Source organism: Lactuca sativa, chromosome 3 (assembly GCF_002870075.4).
Source record: "Lactuca sativa cultivar Salinas chromosome 3, Lsat_Salinas_v11, whole genome shotgun sequence".
Taxonomy (NCBI): domain Eukaryota; kingdom Viridiplantae; phylum Streptophyta; class Magnoliopsida; order Asterales; family Asteraceae; genus Lactuca; species Lactuca sativa.
The window spans coordinates 217,760,017-217,777,777 of NC_056625.2; the positions used below are offsets into that span (position 1 = coordinate 217,760,017).

At 32.8% G+C, this 17,761-nt stretch overlaps 1 protein-coding gene across 1 annotated transcript; it reads right to left on the minus strand.

Moving 5' to 3' along the window:
- Window positions 1-10,975: 10,975 nt before the first annotated feature.
- Window positions 10,976-13,557, minus strand: LOC111894964 (peroxidase 11). The gene is made up of 4 exons (XM_023891049.3): window positions 13,295-13,557; window positions 13,009-13,200; window positions 12,744-12,909; window positions 10,976-11,578 (listed from the first exon to the last, which is right to left on the minus strand). The coding sequence occupies exons 1-4, from the start codon at window positions 13,535-13,537 to the stop codon at window positions 11,154-11,156; spliced, it is 1,026 nt and encodes a 341-aa protein (XP_023746817.1). The 5' UTR covers window positions 13,538-13,557; the 3' UTR covers window positions 10,976-11,153.
- Window positions 13,558-17,761: the final 4,204 nt, after the last annotated feature.

Genomic DNA, 17,761 nt, shown 5'->3' on the forward strand with positions numbered 1-17,761 from the left:
TTGATGTAGAAGCGTCCATGTGGAGAGATTGATAAGTCCAGTTGACTAGCATCTTGAAATGGAATAACAAAATACATGAATGGCATGTAATGTATGTCATGAATGATTCCTTCTCGGAAGAGAGGATAAATGCCCAACATCGGATTTGGGTTATCTTTGAGAGCTTGAATCTGAATGCTTTCTTCCAAAGGTTGATCAATTTGTTACTCAGACTAGCCCTCAAACTTTTCAAACGACTTCATTGGGCTGTCCGAACTTGTGTCAATCTTTTTGCCTTTGTCTTTGAATTTGTCACATTTGTCAAAAATGGAGGAGATGATTTAACGACCAGATTTCATGATGAATGGTTCGGATGGAGGAGGAATCGGAGGATATTTAGGGATTTCATCAGGTTTCCGGGTGGGAGAACCTTCATCAATATGAGCAATCCTCGGAGCAGGAATTGGAGGAATGTAACATACACGTTCAGTTATCATGTTTTGTAACTTTTAAAAATGAATAATATTATGTGATTTTGAGCGTTGAGTTCTAACAAATATTTTTTACTAGAATTGAAGTAAAACAATGTTTAGAATCATTCAGAAAGTATTGGAAGTCTTATGAGATTCCAATCAAATGTCAGCTATTGAAATTAACGAAAATATAAAGTTGAAAATAAGTAAAAATTATATTATTGAAAGTTGTAAAGAATATTGTTTGAAACATTTGGGCGAAAACCTCATCGAAATCTGAGTTATAACGAAGAAGTTATGACTATTTGAAGTTTCGCAACAGAACCGGCACGGCGTCGTATGACGTAAAAAGTGATTTTTCGATAAACTACCTTTTAGCCTTAGTGATCTAAATGAAAGTCGTAGTATTCGTTAAACCGAGAATTTTTATAAAAAGAACGTCCAAATCTGACTTCGTATGATGAAGTTATGATTTTTCTAGATTTCAGTATAGCAGTATACAGCTAAAAACTCGAAATAAAGATAGGGTGATTTTTCGTCGATACTACCTAAACAAGAATCGATCTTGTTAATAGTAGCGCAACGGTAAAAAGACTGACGAAAACGGACGTCGGATGAAGAAGTTATAAATTTTTAACAAACTTTTCCTGTCCCGGCCTGTTAAAAATTAAAAATGAAGTCAAAATTAGCCAACGAAGTCTAAACGAAAGTTGTAGAGTATAATCTCACCTACGCGTGGATAAAAAGAACGTCAAAAATGGAACTCGTACACGAAAGTTACGAATTTTTGAAGTTTGGAAATTCGGAGTATGCCCAACGTACAGGAGTACGCCCAGCGTACTTGTGTTCACGGTCCAAGATTGGCCAGGTCGCCCAAACTCTCGCATACGACACGTGTCATACAGACTCGACACGTCTGATGCCACGCATCACGCTACACGCAACGTACATGGTGTACGCCCAACGTATTGAGTCGCAATTCATTACACCCCACGTAATAGAGTGTACGCCCAGCGAAGAGGTTACCAGGGCAGTACGCCCCACGTACTTGAAGATTATGCCCAGCGTAATTCGGGTTTCAGCCCCTATAAATAGTGAGCAAGACCTCCGAGTTTTTGTTTACAAAATCTATTCTCTCTCACTCTCTACTTCTTCTCTAGCTACTTTTAACCCCCCGAAGTCCCGGTATCATTCCCGACACCTGAAGCAAGTCCCCACGCTCCGAAGTTCCCAAGAAAATCATCTTATTAGTCGAAACTCTACCCGAGTAAGGCCCAATTTTCAACTAAAATCCCCGGTTTCGTCATAGAAAGTCATATTTAAAGTCGAAGTGCTGCCCAAATTAATACTTTAATCCTCGATTATTTCACGGTGAGTTCAATATATAGGAACAATTGTATGTTATGTGTTATATGTGCTATGTGCTTTTTCGTGTTATTATCCCTTGTTATTGTTTCGTGCTATTATGGTAGCAAAGCTATACCTTTGACCATGTGATCAGTGAAAGGACTTAGATTCACAGTGGTATTGGTATGTAGCCTCTAGCCATGTAGAGCATGTATCGTAAGAGAATGACTTCTACCCTTATGGCATTGGCAGAAGGTTAGATAGGGCTGAAAGCCTGAAATCTACCAAAATGTTTAATTAGAAATTGTATGTCATTTGTGCCATTTGGGCCGAAGCATTATTGATGTATATCAAGTATTGAAATTGTTATGTCTCATTGATTGTTATGGAAAGCCTGTCGCATGATTCACATATGCCTTTGTTATTCCTTGTTCCCTTTGTTTCTTCCATATTGAAGTATATATATGGCATAACGTTATATTGTATCTATTGTTGAACTCACTAAACGTCACCGCTTACCCCTCTCAATGTTTAACAATTGCAGGTGATAAGCATCCAGTATAGTTATATACTGTTAGAAGATTTTGAATAGTTAAAAACTATTACTTTTGTATTTAGTACTCATGTAAGTATAAAACTTTATTATCCTGGGTAGTTATGTAATATATAACACTTTGTAATAGTCTAAATAGTCAGTTTGTATCCAGTATTTTGTAATCAAATTATCAATGTAAAATATTATTTATGAATATACATGTAGCATGTTTTGAAGTGACTTGGAGTAACAATGTCTTTAGCATGAAAGTTTAGGTCTTTCAAGGAGGCATGGATTGAATGGCTCATAATGCATCAATTGTCAGCTTGGTTTTAAGCTTCGCCATGTCTTGACTCCGTTTGAACACTTCTTCTAAAAGATGATGGCAAGAAACCAAGGACTATTTCATATTCTCTGCTTCCTAAAGGACTTCGACAGGTTGTTCCCTGATGGCTTGAAGTCCTAAAATCACATTTTCAGCAAAGTCTTCATCATCTTCAACCTCTTTAGTTTCCATATCTTCCATTTCCATAACTTCTTTGTTAGTAGATTCATCTCGGAGCACATAGTCAGAGATGGGTTTCCATTGAATTATTCTTCTTTCTCCCCCTCTTGCATAGGAAGGCCCTTTCTCCGATGCAAGTATTGATTCAGACTTGATTTCTTCCAATCTTTCAAACACTCATTAAAAACTTGTATTGAGTTTCTTAGTGAGTGCTGTTAGATAAGGTGTCTAAGTCCATAACTATTTCTGGTATGTACTTGACCTGATTGGCATGGTCCATTTGGGTTGCATGACAACATGACAATTGGATAGACAAAATGAGAAGGACACTTATCATTTGTTAATATATTATAAGTTATAATATATTAATATGAAATCATATTATTTAATTAGTATTGATCAAGAATTAATTTGGAATTAATTTTGTGATCAAAAGGAGACTAATTAAATATATGGGGTTGATTGTGTAAATCATCCATTCTTATATAGTGGGCTAATGACCCATGGTTATTAGATTGGGCTAAAACCTATAGGGTGCTCCATGGATGCTCCATGGAGATTAAAACCCATGGATCATGGAGGAAATGAAAAGACATGTCAATTAGGGTTTACATGGTGTAACCCTACTTGTGACACACTATATAAAGACCCCATAGGCTAGCAAAATCGGCACTAAGTGAAGAACAAGGAGGGCTAGCCGATTTTGAGTGATAGTGTACTTCTCTCAAACTTATTCCCAGAGTTGTGGTGTTGTGTGAAACATTTGAGGCATCACATTTAGGGTGCTAGGCTCACAAAGTTCTTAACGAATTCAAGCAACAACAAAGGTATGTTATTCTACTAGCTTTTATGTTTCAAGTTCCCCATGCCATGCTAGTTAGGATAAGAACCTTGGAAAAATCAAATTTGCATATATCTTAGTAAAACATAGATCCAAGGTTTCTAGGGTTTCATGTACACCATAGGAGTGTTAGAATGCTCAAAACCCATCAGTGGTATCAGAGCCTAGGCTTGTTTTCTTGATACTTGATGCAAAATGCTTGAAAAATTCAATTTTTCTGTTCACTGTGCAGTGAACTCACCGAGTCCATGGGGGGACTTGCCGAGTCCAAGTGCAAATGCATCCTACTCGTCGAGTAGTTTCTTGCACTTGACAAGTAGTCTCCTTTTCCTCAAGATGCAACTGTCCCTCCAACGCCAATTCCTATACATATTACTGCTACCTTTCAGTGGGAGTACAGTTCCATCTACCAAACGACTATGCTCTCCCTATTTGCTTAGATAACTCAGTCTCTTGGTGAAAGACTAACCAAAGTGGAGAAGGGTGTCGCTAACATCAAACGCATAATGACATTGGTTGATGAAGATGATGTGATGATTGAAGACACCCCTCCTAGCTCTCTAGTTGATGATCAACCACTTCCACCACAACCTATAATTAATCCACCTCCATAACCATCTTTCAATGATAAATAACCACCACCACCACCACCACCTAGAAACAATCATTCTCCGCCATCAACACATCCCCCTCCTCGCACTCCCTCTCCACCTCGTAGCTCTCTTCCCCAAGCTGATGATGCCAAAAAGCGGGAGAATAATCAAGAACTGATGATAACAACTGCAACTCCGTTACATCATGATCAACCTGAATCAGAAAAGGAAGATAATCAAGGAAAAATGGTTGTCTTTCAGTATAAAGCAATGAATGATGACTAGCCTTTTCCAAACACTGATGATCAGTCTGAGACTCATTATGATAAGTATGAAGGATTTCTTGATTTGGATTTTATGGCAGAAACTGCTATTCCACTAAGTGTCGTTTATCCTGATGCATATTCTGACGGGGAGATTCCTTAAGGAACTTATATTAACATTGAGACAGATGATGATCAACTCAATCCTAGAAAAAAAGATAGGTTTTCTTCTTAGTGGGAGCAAATGATGTTGAGGCTGGAAGTTCCTCAGCCGTTGGTGGTTCTTCATCCCTTCCTCATTCCAAGAAAAGCAAGTTAGCAATTGATTTGGAAGATTTGGCTAAGAACTGGCAAATAACACTGAGGAGGTTAGAGAAATCATGTTGTAGCATAATGCTTCAGTTCGAAAAATAAGAGATGAACATCGATCAGTCAAACTGGCTCATATCCTTGTATCATCTAATGCTCAAGAAACAAATATTTCAACGCTTCAATATTGATGTGGTCAAACGAGACAGATTCTCTGAGCTAAATGATCGAATCAATCGGAAGAAATTTGGAGATGTTCTAGGTCGAAGATATTAACTTCATCCCATCATCAAAGTCAGATGCTCCAAACCCAAGAACGAATCACTCAAGATTCATAGAAGGTCGAGTATGAATACACTGAAGTTGTCTTTGCTCGCGAGTTAGTAAAATATGGATACATTGAGTGGATACAGATTCATGAGATAATTTCTAAACATAAAGGTGTTCATGCTCAGGAAATAAAATTTTCAATTCAACAGTAGATCAACAAAGTCAAGAAACTGAACTTAATGCCTTTAATTGGTCCATCTCAACCATCTAACTTAGAAAGAAATATCAAGCCCAGAATGTCCAAATATAATATGTTCCTTCTTCTATATGTCACCCCTTACATAAACAACAAGCTGCCAGTGGGCGTTGATCCAGTTCAACACATGTTCATTTGGGAACCAGAACATTGTATCTTCTACCTTGATAGGTAGAACCAAATGTGCTTTCAACGCACTTAAGATCTTCATGTTGCTCCCACTAAGCATCTGTTCAATCTTCGTTTACAGGGAATGCGACATAATGAACTGGAGTGAAGCTACCGTGTGCTGATCTCTCTTGAACTCAATAAGCATCTAGTTGTTCTTCATCTTGATGACTTTAGATGGTTGAAACCTGAGATCTTGATTGAAGCTGAAAAGTTCTCTATTGATAATTTTTATGACTCCCTTATAGATTAGTTTGACATCATCAGATAGGGGAGATTGTAAGGGCGCACCTTATGATCTGATGAGTCACACACCACACGTTGTCCACGAATGCCAGCGCTAGCATCAGCATGATCAATACAACATGAATTCAATGATCTTAGTGATTATTTTTATATTAGGAATTTATTCTTTATATATATAATAAACGCCTGATCTCCTTTTCATAGATTTGTATATATATATATATATATATATATATATATATATATATATATATATCCCCAAAATGGTGGGATCTCCTTTTCTATAATAGTATATAGTATACTATTAGGGTCAAACCCTAATAGAGCTTCGGTGTCGTCTTTGTGACATGTTCTCTTTTTGAGAACCATAAAGTTGATCCGCCAACTTTATGGTGATGGCAAAAAGTGCAGACCACCTTCGTGCTGAAGGCTAGGGGTGAACCAGCTTTATGATGAAGGCCATTATCTGTATGCCTTGTATATGTATTGTGGTATATGGTATTTTGGAGAACTCACTAAGCTTCGTGCTTACCCAGTTGAGTACAAATGCTTTTCATGTACTTTAATGATTTGTGAGAAGGGTAAGGCTCAATTGTATACACGCATAATCATATCATGCTTTCTGTAAATATAATTATACTCTGATATATTTTGATATATATAAAAAGGAAACATTTGGGTTGAAAATCGAGACATTACAATAGGTCTTACCAAGTTCCCCCCGTTAAACTATTTCATCATGGTATTCCAGTACCCTTGGGTAATGTACTCTTGTTGACTTATTATTATCACTTTTAATTTTCCATTATATGTATGATTTGAGACGGTCTTCATATTGTTTGTCTTCTATCTGGCTCAAGAAATAAATTTAGGTACTTCTCATTACTCTTCTTTCCTTGTAGTGACTTCATTCACCAGTCTAGTGCATTAGGTTAATGCATCATTGCTCGCCCTTTACTAGTGTCTTGGTTTCAAAAGGACACCCTTCTTCCGTAGTTACCATCATACTCCACACCCGATGTTGTTGTCGTCTGCTTGTTAACTCTTTAAGATCCCAAAAGATGTCATTGAGTCAACAACATCATACTACTTCCCAAGCTGTCTCGGTTGCAGTTTCTTATACTATCTCTCTTTAATCATCGTATAACCATTTCGAAAATTAGGTAATTATTCTTACCTTCTAGTTTTGTCAATCGTATCAGAGTATTTCTTTGATCTAAGGATGGAATTCATGATTGATTTCCATTCTTTTCTCAACCATTTCCTACAATGCTCAAACCATTATCGGAACAATTGTAGACGATCATTCTAGGGTTATTATCAATGCAACATCTCTTAGACATGACCCACGTCTTCGCTAATCAGAAAATTACTCTAAAACTCCTTTTGAGGAAAATGATACACTTCAAGAAATTGGCTAGCCCTCACCATTCCTTCATAGTCTCTCATGGTTGCCGATTTTGACAAGAATAAGATGCTTATATAGTGTGTTACAATTAGGGTTACACCATGTAAACCTTAATTATCATGGCCTTTCGTTTCCATGATCCATGGGTACAAAAACACCATGGAGCATCCATAGAGCATCCTATGGGTTTTAGCCAAACTTGATAATCCATGGAGCATTATCCCACTATACAAGTATGGATGATTTACACAATCAACCCATATATTTAATTAGTCTCCTTTCGATCACTTAATTAATTCCAAATTAATTCTTGATCAATACTAATTAAATAATCTTATTAATATATTAGAACTTATAATATATTACCAAACCTTAAATGTTATTTCTCTCATTTTAGTCTATCCAAATGCATGATGCCATGCAACCCAAATGGACCATGCCGAGTCGGGTCAAGTACATACCAAATATAGTTATGGACTTAGACACTAATCCAACAAAACCTTCTCCATCTTCCTCTACAACTTGAAAGAGTCCCCAAGGTGAGCTTCATACCCCTTATTTTCGAGTTTTCTTTCTTTTGGGGGAGGATACAAGTCTAGTCTTGTGTAAGATCTTTGTATATTTGCATGTATTTGTGTGTATGTATGTTTATGTGTGATGCAATGTTGATATTTCATGCTTACACTCCAAGAACTCAAGATTTTTATAAGTCTCAAGTTGTTGAAGCTTAGTTATCTTGATATGGTTTCACTTATCTTGGTGTTTGTCAAAAATAGAAACAAGTTACTAGGTGGAAAGAATTGATTTTCTTGATTTGTGTTAATGATCACAAAAATATGTCCAAGAAAATGTTAAAGCAAATTTTTGGTCAAGTAAACTTGAAAAATGGAAAAATATTAAAAATTTCAATCAAAATGGGCTATTTTCGACCATAAGGGTAAAAATGGGCTATTTTTGACAAACATAGTAAAAATGGACTATTTTTCACAACTATGGTAGAAATGGACTATTTTTGACAACAACAGCAAAAATGGGCTATTTTTTACAACAATAGTAAAAATGGACTATTTTGACTATTATGGTAAAAATCGGGTATTTTTTACAACAATAGTAAAAATGGACTATTTTTGACAACTATAGTAAAAATGGACTATTGTTGTCAATTATGGTAAAAATGGGCTATTTTGACAACCATAGTAAAAATGAGCTATTTTTTTAAAGCACTCCTAGTAAACTGTGTAAATTACGATAGGATTTATTGCGTGTCATAAACTGTAGTCGAAAATATACACTAGTAACATTATTTATAACGTTAAGTAATGGGATTCAATAATTGCGTAAATTTTGTTAACGCTCTTGTGAGACATTCCTTCACTCATACCTACCTAGCGTACATCATAAATCATGTAGTTATAACTAGAGTCTCCTCTAGGGAGAGCGGGATATTGTGTATAGATCTATACGGGTTGACACCCCCACACCTGAGTTGTTCGCTACAGCTAGACAGACCAGTCTAGGGTGACAATTATCTTTAGAAACTGACGCCTGAAGAACGTCAAGAAAGATGCTTTAGTCATATTAGTATGGTTGTAACGACTCACATAGAGAATAACAATATTATATTAAAATTTACGCAAAACATACACTCTTATCATTTTATAAAGCACAAACGTATGTGTCGTCTATTTTGCAACTAATTTCACCACTCTAGTTTTAGGATTTTAAGACCACAACTTCTCTTATAGCAGAAAATATATGATTTTCTGGGAAACACTCTTTATATAATTTCAAACAAGGTAAACAAAGAATACACATGCAATTATACATGGTTTGAAACGAGACTCACAAACTATTTTTACAAGAAGATATTGGATTTTCTGGAAGTTTACAAACTATTACAAAGTTTTGTTACAAACATGCTTATGAACTCGCCAACATTCTATGTTGACGCTTTTCAAAACCACTTGTATTCTCAGGGACTCAGTTAGCAGGTTTTGCAGCTATGGATTTTTGGATAATTGTTGTATTTTTGAAATATCCTACATTGTGTTATTTTGGATGTAATTTTATGAACAACTCAAAGTTGTAAACTATGCATGTTGGTATCTGTAATGTATGATATTTGGATGGCTATGTTTCAATTATGATCAACTGTTATGATATTACAAGATGAAGTCATCCACCCCCGGAAGTTTCCGCCGTCTCGGTTCGAGGGTGTGACACCTCATTGGCTTGCATTAATTGTGGATTGTACTAGAGAGTTACAATGTCAACCATAGAGTGTCCATACCCCTTTCAGTTCTCTTATCCAAGAAAACAACATTGCATTCTCTGATATCATCCCAAATCAATACAAGAACTCAGGGATTGAAGATTTTGTTAACTACGTCAGAAGCTACCCCCTTCGCTATGCATTCGGTGATTTTCTTGAGCCATTCTACCCTAAGCAAGTATGTGAGTTCTATTGTTCTTGCAATGTTGAATTCAATGCTCAAACCATTACCGAAACAATTGGAGACGATCATTCTAGGGTTGTTATCAATGCAACATCTTTTAGACTTGCCCTACATCTTCCCCAATCAGAAAATTACTCTGAAACTTCTTCTGAGGAAAAATGTAAACCTATCCGATCCATATTAGGGTATAATTTTCTCTCCTTGGGGTACTAATCGTGACCCAACCAAATATACCCTTCACCAAGGTTATTATGTTAGGTGGAAGTACTTGTCAGGGGTGATTGGAAAGTGTCTTGGACATAATACGGGAAGTTCAGACCAGTTAAACTTATTTAAGCATTGAATTGTGTATGCCATGACCTACAACAAAAGACTGGATCTTGCTTGTAATTTTGAAGTTATCATTCCTATGTAGTAACATAGGCTTATCCTAAATAACCAACTTCAACTACTTTCTAAATAATAAATTTGGAGTTTGGATTCTTGTCTTAGTTTTTACTTTTACCAAAGGTTAATTATGTCCCTTTTCAGCTAATTGATTGCTAATAAATTAAATAGCTCAATTTGTTTCATTCTTTGGTGTTTCTAACTCACTACCAATGGTACTAAAAATGATACAAACTCAATTTCTACATATTTCCCATTACGAGGATATCTGGCTCGAGCAATACAAGATTTTCATTACTTTCCATGCATTACACATTCGATACATTAGTTTCATAAGACTCATTTCAAAGTAAAGCATCTATATTTCAAAACATTTCAAACACGTTATCAAAACATTCGTTCTTTCAAAACATTCTTTGATTTCAAAACGTTTATGCTTTCAAGACATTTTTTCAAAACATTCATTTCAAAAGTATTTAACACCTTCATTTCGAAAACATTTCATATATCAAAACATTAGTTTTTCATTATCATAAAATCATTTAGCCATGTACCGTCAAAGTGGGAAAATATCAACACATGCTCACCTCAATTACACCTAGGTTAGTTAGTCCTCTTGTAGTTTGTTTCTTTAAAGCATTACTATTCAAACACTACCTATACAAAATATGGAAATATGTCACTAAAACGACTAAAATACCCCTTATAGGTTCTATTACTAAATTTTATTGCTTCAAACCATTCTTAATTTCTTATCATTATTCTTATTACTAAAGTCTTTAAAATAAATACAAAATTTTGATTTGAACTTGCATTCACCATTATGGATTACTTTTAATTTATCCTACCCTTCACTATTTGATCTTAGATTCTATCTGCCTAGGATCAGTAGGATGCATAAGTTACACACATTACACACATAAGCTAGATTCCAATAAGTTCAAGACAAATAAATCTAATCTACATAAACATTTTTGGGTGGATGTAAAATATATACGAAGAAAAGAGCTTCGCATTTATGGGTTTAGCTCATACTCTTCTTTTATCATTCACACTCTTCACTTGGTACAAATTATTATTAATACAAATCACAAGATACAAGAAGACACAACCAGTTTTATTCATTGGTGAACCTACAATTCTTTCTGACCTCTCCATCCACATAAGTTCTGGGATTTGTAATGTTTCCCATCTTCACCATTGACTCTGAAAATTGTTCAAAAAATGCAATTGGATCTAACGCGTATTTCATCACAAGTTTCCTTGTCTCTACACCAAGAACACTTGAGTACAGTTCTTGATCCGAGTTAAGAAGGCCTTCTCCTCTCAATAGTAAATGGTAATATGAGTTGTCGAAGAGATTAGGTGAAACGTAGTCCAATGCAGTCACATGATTGTCCCTTCCTCCAACTTCTGGGCATGTTGACTTTAAGTTCTTGAGGTTTGAATCAGCGATCGGGTTCATTAGGGATGTTATTTGATAGTCTCCATAGATTCTTGCTCGATAACTCGTACACCTAGCCATGCCAATTGTGTGAACACCTGCCATATTAATTACATGGTAACTCAGATACATGAGGAACATTTTCAATCATAATAAACTCATTATAAAATTTCGTCCATTTGTATTGGACGATACGTCGATTAGGTTATAGTAATCTCTTATGTTGGTTTATGTTGGTCGTGTGACATATTGTGCGTGTTTGGCAAAATTAGCTGTTAGCTGGAAGCGGATAACGGGTAGCTGGTAGCGGGAAGTTGTAGCTTTTACTTGTTATATGAGTGTTTGTGAAAAGTAGCTGGAAGCTTTTAAAATATATAAAATTACATAAAAGGACAATTGATTAAAAATAAATAAATATATAAATATATTTTTAAGGGTAATTATGGAAATTGATTTCAAAAGCTCAGTAGCATTTTGTTAAACGCTACATGAAGTAGCTTTTAGATTTGTAGCGTTTTGTTTAAACTTAAATCTAAACGTTCGTACTACCAAACAAAATTTTGTGTTTAAACTAAAATATTTTTTTAAAAGCTAAAAGTTAGAAGCTCTCAAACGCTTTTAAAAACTCCGAATCAAAGATGCCCATTACCGTTTTGATTCACGGACCAAAAGCCCAAGAAACTACATAATATGTTATTTGATGTGTTCTATAATATATGTATGCATCCGCTTATTTTTTGTGGCCCAAAAACAATGACTTCTTTTGCTTGAATATTTCTTAAGGTAATTATGTTTTTGTTAACTAAAACGCATTAAAAAAATAGGCTTAAAAATTACCAATAACATATATACAAGTGGATTATTAAATGAATAATAATTTTTGTAATTATATTTATTTAAAATTTTGAAAAGGTTAATTGACTAGCTACTTCACTCGGTTTGATCTGTTTTGAAATTTTATCACTTTTAATTAATTTATCTAAAAATGGATAATTTGTATTATGCTTTATTGTTAACGAATCCTATAAATAAAAAGAAAAAAGTTCTCAAAAAGAAACAGCTTGAAAAGGTAAAATTTGTTAATTAAAATTTACTCACTGCATAATAACTTTCTTTATATAAAAACCTTAAATCACGTTTTCAGTAACTATATATTCGTATATGTTAATTATAAACCTACATGGAAGAGAATTAGAGAAAAGTGTCGTTCCAACCCTACCCGACCCACCCATTTTATTACGTATATCAATTGAGTTTGCTTACCAGAAAGCGCTACCATATCAGTGACAGAGAGACCTTGGTATATGAACTTAGCGATGATCGATAGCAGCCCAATGTTGGCACCTGGTATATTTGTTTCAACCTCAGCAAAGCTAGCTGTTTTCGAGTCTTTCCTCCCAACTGGGACATCCCAATAAGGTCCACCAACCTGAACTCGCAAGCCAAAAGCATTAACAACAAACAAAAATCACAAAAAGTAATTATATATCAGAAATTTATTAAATTCTTGATGTTGGTGTTCATGTACCAGTACAGTAGCATCTCTTGCAGCGATAGCAAGAGCATCAGCACAAGAAACAGTCTCAGGACACTCGGATTCAAGCTTTTCTTTGATCCTATCTATGATGTCAAATCCTTTCAGCGATTTTAAATTCGTGGGAGCGTTCTTCTCTCCTTGAAACGTGACTGTGTCTTCTAGCAACACTGACCCATCACATCCCTGCATGCAGAACCAATAAAACAAGAAATCTCTAAATGTAAACCTTATATATTAATAAAAAGAAGAGTAAAACATATTTTAGTAGTTGATGAACCTGTACAAAACAGTCGTGAAAATGTAAACGTAAGATGAAGGCAGCGTTTCGGGTTTCGGTTAAAACAGCACATTCCATTTCTTTCCTGATTATGGCTTCTGCGTTTGGGCATGTCGTCTTGTAGTACTCCATGGATAAGGGAGGATCAGTTGCATGTAATATGGTGAACTGACAGAAAGTTATAAGTAAAAGATGATTGAGAATGGATCGAAGGGACATGCATGTTGATGGTCTGGTTTTCATGGTGCTTAATTAATGTGCGTGACATGAGATGGTTGGGAGTTGGGACTGAGGCTATATATCATAGTAATTTACGTGCAAATGCTGAGAACAAAGGAAGGTCTGCGTGAATTTGTGTTGTTAGTCAATAGAGGATGCAACCATATTGGTTTGATTGGTGGGTATTCTGAGACCAAATTCACAAGGATCCTTGTATGTTAACTACATTTTTGAGTATATATATATATATATATATATATATATATATATATATATATATATATATATATATATATATATATATATATATATATATATATATATATATATATATATATATATATATATATATATATATATGGTTAGGTTAATGTGAGACGACCTAATTTTGTAAGACCATGTGACACATTTTTTTTATTTTTTTTAGTTAATTCAAGTTCCGAAAATATTATTTAAAAAAAGAATTTTTGGATTTTTCCTTGCATTTTAAAATTATTTTTTAAAATATTTACAGTGTAATATTTTATTAGAATATTTCACGTATTTTTCAAAAAAAAATGAATTTTTTTTTTATTTTCTTATTTATTTTTTTATTTTTTTAGTTAATTCAAGTTCCGAAAATAATATTTAAAAACAGAATTTTTAGATTTTTCCATTTATTTTGCATTTTAAAACTATTTTTTAGAATATGTCAGTGTAATATTCTATTAGAATATTTCACGTATTTTTCAAAAAAACGGGAATTTTTTTAATTAATTTATTTATTTTTTATTTTTTTAGTTAATTCAAGTTCCGAAAATAATATTTCTAAAAAAGAAATTTTGGATTTTTTCATTTATTTTGCATTTTAAAATTATTTTTACATTTGGTCTCACGATCTCAAAAAATTAGAATGGTTTCATATATATATATATATATATATATATATATATATATATATATATATATATATATATATATATATATATATATATATATATATATATAAGTTCAATAGAGAACCATTATTAATAAAGAAACAAGGACTAATCCAAAGCGTAAAATTTAAAGCGACAAACAACAAAAAATGAAGGGTTGTAAACTTTTACAAATGACGCACATACACCAGATTATAACAAAACTCACTTGTTTTTTTATTTAAAATTTTTTAGGCCATGTTTTTTATCGAAAAAAAAACTGAATATACTATTGTTTATGATTTTTCGTCATCTTTCCATAGAGATCCTTAATGATATATATAAAATATATTTTTTTTTCAAAAAAAACTCACTCATTTTCTTTGTTGAAAAGTTAATATCTATTTTTTTAAAGAAAAAAATTAATAAATATATCAAAATTTATACTTTTTTGTACTTTGTAAACATAGATTTATATTCATGTAAAAAAACGATATTTTAGTTCATATACAGATTGTGAATCTGTTCACATTTATATTGTGAATCTGTTTAGATTCACATTGTGAACTTTCTCGAATTCATACTATGCATAATAGTAAGTTAGATTCACAATGAGAATCTAAACTGATTGAACGTTTTTACATTGTAAATGTTAAAAATTGATATATTTACAGTTTAAATTCATATTGTGAATCTACACTGATCGAGATTTCTTTTTGTGAACCTTCGCAAATTCATAGTGTGCATAATAGTAAGTCAGATTTACACTGTGAATCTGAACTGATCAAGTTTTTTCACATTGTGAATGTTAAAAATTGAAATATTTACAGTTTAGATTCATAGTGTTTAATCTACACTGTTCAAGTTTTTTTTTTATATAAATTCTTTTTAGCTGATGTTGATGTTTATTAATAGAGTACAAAAAAACTAATATTTTTGGTATAATTAGTTTTTTTTTATAAAAATAAACTTAAATATTGAAAAAACTAACTAAATAAAGAGGGTTTTTTCGAAAAAAAAAATCATTTTTTATATATCAACATAGATCTTTATGGAAAGAGGATGAAAAATCGAGAACAACGGTATATTCGGTTTTTTTATGTGGCCTAAAAGGTATTTTAAACGAAAAAAAGAGGTGAGTTTTTTGGTAAAGAGGTGGGGTTTTTTGTATAATTCGGTGTGTGTGCGTCCAATGTAGAAGTGCACTTCTATTTCTTTGGCCGTTGATCATTATGATTTCCGACGCTCACGATTAGTTCATTGGTTCCTTATTAATTATGGTTTTCTATGTGAGCCTTGAACCCAGTTTGTAGTCACTAGCTAGCTTTAAAAGTGACCTACATTCTATGTGGCCATGGCAACTACATGACCCACCTGGTCACCTCTTTGTTTTCACCGAACATGATTATCTGTTTGTGTTGAAGACATCGATTGGGTCACATAGATGCACATATCCACTGATTTGAAGGTTGCTAACATCCTGCTTGATTTTGTAATTCAAGATCATAAAAGCATCTTATGATAATGAATGTATTAAAACATAATCTCTAAATATTATTAAAAGAGAACCTTTAATTCTAAACTGAAAAAATCAGGACCATTGATTGCATTTCAATCATATATTTTCCATCTTTGGATTATTTGATGACATTATCTGTGTCAACCAATTTATTTTTGTCAATAGATTTTATAAAACGTATATTACGTTTTAAATTAGAATTCCATTAATGACACTTAAATCTCACCAAAAATAAAATGAATTAAATTAGGAATTCTATTAATGACAATTAAATATCACCAAAAATAAAATGAATTAAATTATGAATTCTATTAACGACAATTAAATCTCACAAAAAATAAAATACAAAAATACCCCGCCTCCCCCAATTCTTTACATAATATATCTAACCTAAGTTTTGTAGTGGAGAAGAAAATGGGGGTAAACATGTTGTTTTGATTTTTACTTAACGATTTATATTTGTAGTGGAACGACATACATTATAAATACATCAGATAAAGATAAGAAAACAAGCAACTCAAATTCCACTTAACAACTTTTTAGTCATCTCATATATGCTTATTTCTTGATAACTAATATTTATACTATTTATCGATATTTATGCTAAAGTTGTGACAACATGAAAATGATTGTTACTCAAGTTGCTTGATTTTTTTTTTTAATTTTATATAGGTCGAAATTGGAGTTGACAAACAACAGAAATGGTCGAATTCATCTGGGTTCTTGTGAACGTAAGTAAAATATATTTTGATTTTTATGTTATGAGGGTGTCAAATTTTGTGGTTTGAAAACTAATTGTTACAGTTGTATTATTTAGAAATTTGAATCGGATCTTTCTATGGGATTCCCCATTTTTTCATACTTTTGACGAATTGTTCAATAAGTTGAGCAATCAAATTATAAACGATAGATTCATATACAATGTATGTCATATCCTTTGCTTTTGGCTGTTAAAATCACAAATTTGTTTTTTTTTTTTTTCGTTTTTTTGATATGTTAGGATTTGAGACCTTGATGTGGATACTTGGAAATTTTGTTTGGTCTACTTGTCTACTACCTGTTCGATGAAATGCTTAAGGGAACAATATTGGGATAAACTTGCGGTCCGGTTTAAATTACTTTAAAAATATATTAGTTTAAATTACTTAAAAAATATACTTGTCGATTTTTGTTATCCTTCACAGTTTAAATTTGTATGTTTATCCTTAAAGTTTCATGTTTCATCCCTAATAGTTCTTTGTTTATGTTTTAGTTATAATGCCTTCTTTGACCCTTGATCACATTGATTAGTTTCTCATACTAAGTTTTATTTGAAAATTATATTTAATTGCAAGTTATTACACTATCTAATACCCCAATAATCTCTAATATTTGTATAAGATGGTGACAATTATTATTTGTTATTGCAGCTTCTCTTCATATTGATTATCGGATGTGGTTTGAGTTATGGAATGCTGCGACTGAGGGGATTCCACATTGTGGGGTGTTGGAATTCATTACAGAAGGAGGCATGATTTATATACCTTATTGGGTATTGATGGAACTGTTTAATTCTTGCTCATATAGATCGATAAATATTTTACAATATGTTCTTTTAACCTTATATTAGGACCTTTTTTGGAAAAAAAATTGCTTTTTAATATTAAACTTTGAAAAAAAAGTTCATATATAACATCATACTCTTAAAAAATGACTTTTTTGGATTATTTTTAGTTGATATGGAAAGTTATATTTTTTGTATATTAAAGCTCATTTAAACGATTGTTTTCTGGAAAAAAAAATCATTAATAGCATTAAACTTTGCAAAAAAGTTCATTAATAGCATCAGAGTGT

What these genes read in the sequence shown, in the direction of transcription:
- LOC111894964 (XM_023891049.3), bottom strand. Translation starts at nt 13,537, where the DNA reads ATGAAAACCAGACCATCAACATGCATGTCCCTTCGATCCATTCTCAAT. An exon ending in TTCACGACTGTTTTGTACAG is followed by an intron (nt 13,201 to 13,294) that starts GTTCATCAACTA and finishes TTCTGCATGCAG; the next exon opens with GGATGTGATGGGTCAGTGTT. An exon ending in TGATATGGTAGCGCTTTCTG is followed by an intron (nt 11,579 to 12,743) that starts GTAAGCAAACTC and finishes TTAATATGGCAG; the next exon opens with GTGTTCACACAATTGGCATG.